General features: G+C 32.6%; 1 protein-coding gene across 2 annotated transcripts in view; it reads right to left on the bottom strand.

Annotated features, from left to right (window-relative positions):
• The window catches only part of C5 (complement C5), a 99,493-nt gene extending 94,987 nt beyond the window's left edge, over nt 1-4,506 (bottom strand). For both annotated transcript variants that reach the window (XM_008055730.1, XM_021711222.1), the window contains exons 1-2: nt 4,418-4,506; nt 1,079-1,271 (exon numbers count right to left, since the gene is read on the bottom strand). In XM_008055730.1, coding sequence (XP_008053921.1) covers nt 1,079-1,271; nt 4,418-4,482 — 258 coding nt within the window. In that variant the 5' untranslated portion in view covers nt 4,483-4,506. The remainder of the gene's footprint in view (nt 1-1,078; nt 1,272-4,417) is intronic.
• Between the last annotated feature and the right edge of the window lie 987 nt (nt 4,507-5,493).

Genomic DNA, 5,493 nt, shown 5'->3' with positions numbered 1-5,493 from the left:
TGCCAGGGGAGGGAGGGGCACACCTCATCAATAAGGGTACCTGCATAATGAACATTTGTATACCTAACCCTGAATTGTACCCTACATCTTTAAAATAAAGAATAAAATAAAATAAAATAAAAAATTTTTAAAATAATAGAAAAAAAGAATTCCTATGTTTGATTACAACTTATTTAGAACAGTATTTCTCAGATATGAGCAAGATACATACCTTTTTAAAGGGTAAACGATGTGGAGGACTTTCAGCTTTGACTTTTAATCATTTTTATGACAATGTTACTTAACTAGGTATAATCTTATGCTTATGACTTTTATATAACTAAAAAATTAAAAATGTATAAAATGAATTTTCAAGGTTACAAAATCAATATAATTCTAATTTTAAACTCTTTATAAAACTTCCATTTTTAATTTATTAAAAATTCACTTTAGAGAAATTAACTTTAAAACCTCTTTTAAGTCTGATATTCATTGATTTTCTGTTTTTTTAATTAAGTTTCAGAATTTTCAATAAGAAATGAATTACAAGCATATCTCTAGCCAATTTGTAGAACAATATCTTAGTAGGAGAAAAAGTTATTTGATCAACATTGTTCTTTCTATTGATTTAGGTTGTTAATGAAAGCTATTCACTTTAGTAATCAGTAATTGTATTCATTTTGGAAGCTGTAATTGTAGAATATTGGAATTTAAACAAATGTTCAATAGCATCCAATGGGTTTTTGTGGGAAATGCACTATCGATAAATGAGCATATTCATATTTCCTTATTTCTTTGTAATGATAATTTTCACAGCAAACAAGTCTTTTTTATTCATCTAAATATTTTCACATTGGTACCATTTTATTTTTCAACGAGAATATGAAAATGTACGTGCATTGCTTAAAAAGCAGACACAACTCTTCTATTTAGAAATTCCTGTTTCACCTGTATTATCGTTAGTCACTGACATCTAATAATCCCACAGTGGTAGAGTGGTGTAAATGATCAAATCTTGGTGTTACCAATATTCAAACTTTGCACATATTTTTATTGAAAATATCTGTATATATAATGAAAATGAAAGATAAATACATACTGTTAAGACTGCAGAGTTTTGGAATTTATTTTCTGAGGATAAACTAACATAGCCTGAGGAATAATGAATTTTTTTATCAGGATAACTTTTAATAGAGATTGTTGCATCAAATGCTTCAGTGTATCCATAAACTTGAATTACAACATTTTCAGATGCTCCAACACGGAATACTTTTGGTGCTGAAATGACATATCTGTTGAAAAAGGAAAAGAGAATGTTTGGTATCTTCATATGACATGTTTTCTCATACTTCTGATTTCTTCCTCTCACTTGAGAGATTCTATTTAAAATAGATATATTTTCTCACTTTAAAATGATAGTAAGTCAAACTTTATTTATGCTCTATGACAATTTCAGCATAATTTCCAAAAAGAAATAGTTTGGAATTAAGACCAGGGAATAGAGCTAAAGGTTTAATTTACAATTAGAAAGGTAAAAATAGCACCTTCCCTTAGCTACTGCAACCAGGGAAAACTTTCAGTGATATTAACCACAACACATAAATGGGGTCAATATTTTTTGCCCAGTGAAGAAAAAACCAACATAGACACCAGTGATTGAATTCCAGCTCTGCCATCTGCTGGCTGAGTGACCGTGGTAAAGTCACTAAGCTTCTCTGGGGCTAAAATAACTTATCTTTGAAAACATTCCCTTCTTTACCATGATGTAGAAAGGATTGAATAAGAACATATATAAGAAAGTGCCCCCACGTGCTGAGTACTCAAATGTTAAGATGCATTAATTTCACTAAATTAAAAGAAAGTAATCTTTAAAATATAATGTTATATTAGTAAGTGGATGAAGAAAAGGATAGAATACTAGTGAGCTGAGGGAATGCATTTGGAAATGAAAGTAGTGCTGACAGTCCTTGAAGACCAAATCATCATCATTGTCATCACCATCATTGTACAACCAAAGCAATAATTGAGTAGTTACCACATATCAGAGGCTATGTTAGCACTTTACATAGAACAATTTTTTTAAAAAAGCAGAATTTATTAAGAGGACAGAGAAGCTCCCACAGTGGGAGGGGACTCGAGGGCGTTGCCCTACATAGAACTATTTTTAATCTTTACAACAAGCCAGTGATGTAGGTACTATTATTATTCCTATTTTAGAGTGAGGAGGTTAGTCTGACTAAGGTTATATGATTTGTAAATGAATAGGACAGGGCTTTATATCAGGTCTCTCTCAGTTATGTGTCCAATTAAGGTCAAGGTCGCAAGTATTATTCATAGCCATAGGCTATTCTCTCATTTTTACTTTACATATGATTTACACAAGAATGGAAGTAACCCTACACATGCTTTTGAAATAAAAATTTTAAAGAAATGTAATTTGTCATTGTTTTCTTAAATAAAGACTTACAAATATAAACTAGATTCTTAACTATGTATCACGAAAGTATCTAATTTGAATAGCCAGTGCTACATGTGCTATTAGGCGGTGGGGAAAAAAAAGCATTTCACCCAACAGGGTCTAGTGATAGACTAATTCAAGTGGCCCAACAGGATTGGGGCACACACACCACCTCACCTGGCAGAATTATTGCTCCTGCCAACAATATGATATGTAAAAAGTCTTTAAAAAGCAGCAAGTTTTTAGTACCGATGCAATGCTCTTTCCCCAGATATTTGCATGGTTTGCTCTGTCACTTCCTTTAAGCTCTGCTTAAGCATTACTGCCTTAAGAGAACCTTCCCTATTTACATTTTAAAACAATAACCCATCATTTCTTTGTCTTCTTAGTCTTTATTTTTTTCTTCATAATACTAGTAACTATTTACCTCACTTATACATTCTTTCACTGGTTGTCATTCATTATTTGCCTTTCTCACGCGAATGCAAGCTCTAAGAATTGTCATTTACCATTGCTATATCCCCAGTGCCTATCACATGGTGGGTACTCAATAAATATTTGTTGAATCAATCAACCAACCAACCAATTAATTAAAGTGATTGATGGCCATTTTTTAAATGGTACACTCTCACTTTTTCAGAGAAAGCAAGGAGGTACTTTTTATTAAGGGCCAGTGCAGTGTAGTAGAAATAATTCAGAAAAACTCTGGACAAGAATTATGGAACCTAGGGTTTAGCCCTAGTTCTACCACTAATTTGAAGTCACTTAATCTCAATCTTTCTGAGCTTCAGCTGCTTGTCTTTCAAAAAGGAATAAGTAAAAACTACCTAAGATAATGGAGTGATTGTGACCATGTGATAAAATCTCAGATTCCAGATAAGAGAGTGCTAAAAATTAATGATATACTAAGTATACATTTATATTTGATATATGTATATGCATACATTTATGACAGAATGGAAAAATTTGAAGTGATAAGCAGGAGTCCTTAATAAAACTCTTATTTCTGCTCTCTCTAGCAGTATGACCTTTGACCAATCATGTCTCCTATCTACATTTATCCTCCTATATAAAATGAACAAGTTTGATTAGACAATCTCCAGTTACTTTTTAGTGCTAAAATGTTATTTCTATGCTGGGCTTGTGTCTATAATCCCAGCACTTTGGGAGGCCGAGGTAGATCCCTTAAGCCCTGGAGTTCGAGTCCAACCTGGGCAACAAAGCGAGACCCTGTCACTACAAAAAATATAAAAATTAGCCAGGTGTGGTGGCATGTGCCTATAGTCATAGGTACTTGAAAGGCTGAGGTAGAAGGATCAACTGAACCTAGGAGGTCAAGGCTGCAGTAAACCATGATAATACCACTGCACTCCAGTCTGCGTGAGAAAGTGAGACCTCGACTAAAAAAATAAAATAAAATAAAAAAAAAAACATATATATATATATATATATATTCTAGATATAAGATACACTATTTTAAAGACACAGCTTAAAAGACATAGTTTTAAATGCAATATTTCAATAGTAGCACTAAAAACTGTGAAGAATCAGGTCATAAATGTAGAATCAATGACAAGAGGCTTTCAAATCACGGTATTAGAATTGACCCCCAAGTAACCCAGGTTTAACTATGTATAGTTTATGGGAAAAAAAACAAAAAAACAAGGAAAACTAAGCACCAAGCAAAATAAGCAAAAAATTCTAAGAAAGTCTATTACCTTGAGTTATTTTGTACTTCTGAAGAGGAATTTGAATATTACTTACGTAAATTTTTAAAAATAATAATCCCATAAAAGCTGTCATGTTGCTTAGCTACTCATCAAATCAAAATGCTTCCATGACTTTCTCATTCAGAAATGAGACTATTCACTTGGTGTTCTCAGAAGTAGAAAGTTACTTTCAAATTGACACAATCTGTTGAATTTACTTTTCACTCTTTACAACTATGATGCATTGAAAAATTAAGATTATTTTACTTACGTTTGTTCTTGTCCCCAGCTTTTTCCCAGGAAGATTAAAAACCAGAGTATTCCCCAAAGGCCCATGGCTAGAGGAAGCAGTAAACCATGGACATAACCTTCTTGAAGTTATTCTCCTTTTAAGTAAATTGAGCTGGAAGAATTTGGATAACCTGGTTAATTATTAATGTCACAAAGAAGAAATCTCCTAGCAGAATAACCAAAACTGAAATGAAAATACCCTTTCATGCCCAGCAATAAAAATAGGAGGTATTTTATAGGAATTGACATCCAGGGAATTTACTTTTATTAATACAAATAAAGGGGCTTTAAAATGGGAATTTGGCACTAGGAAGAACGGCTCAGAGCCAGAAACTAGTAAGTTGCATTGCCTTTGACCTTTCTTCTCTTGACCAGGGAGGGCATTTGCTCTGAAGTGTCAACTGTGAGTGAGGTCTGCTCTGATACTGATACTGATGGAGACCAACCTGGATTCAACTTCAGAGTGAGATGATTTTAGAATGGGTCTGCTTTAGACAGGGTTCACAAGATGGTCTCTTTTAGAGAATACCTGAGCCATAGTGTCCTTGATGCTGGAAATGATCTAAGGATAACCTAGATCTGGAAAAGGGGTTCAAGGAATTGTCCATGGGTCCATCCCGCCTAGAGAAGAAGTTGAACATTAGGGGAAGGAAAGACTGTGACTGATAATGAAACTGCCATGCTGAGGACACTGACATCATTCTCTGAGTAATCAATCAACTACTTTAGTATTCAGTAGGAAATGGATATTCTTCAATATTTATTAATTCATATAACACTCATTCAAAATTTGCCTTTATTCAGGTATAAATTATCTTTCTTATTAAAAAAAAACAGCTCATACCTCTCAGTGAGGATTTTAATATTAGAGCTCAAGAAAAAAGTTCATAAAACAACTAACTCTAGTAATTAATAACAATGAAATAAAATTTTATCTTTATGATTTTTTAAGTTTCTTTTTATGATGTTTTATGTTCATTAGAGAAATTTTTATTTACTACAATTTGTTAGTACCCATTTCTACCTTAGTATATAATATGTACTCTATTTTAAAAT

The sequence above is a fragment of the Carlito syrichta genome, unplaced genomic scaffold, assembly GCF_000164805.1.
Source record: "Carlito syrichta isolate Samal-C Ts95f unplaced genomic scaffold, Tarsius_syrichta-2.0.1 Scaffold82277, whole genome shotgun sequence".
Lineage (NCBI taxonomy): Eukaryota > Metazoa > Chordata > Mammalia > Primates > Tarsiidae > Carlito > Carlito syrichta.
Note: the sequence above shows the minus strand (reverse complement) of the source record. Positions and strands in the feature narration are given on the sequence as shown.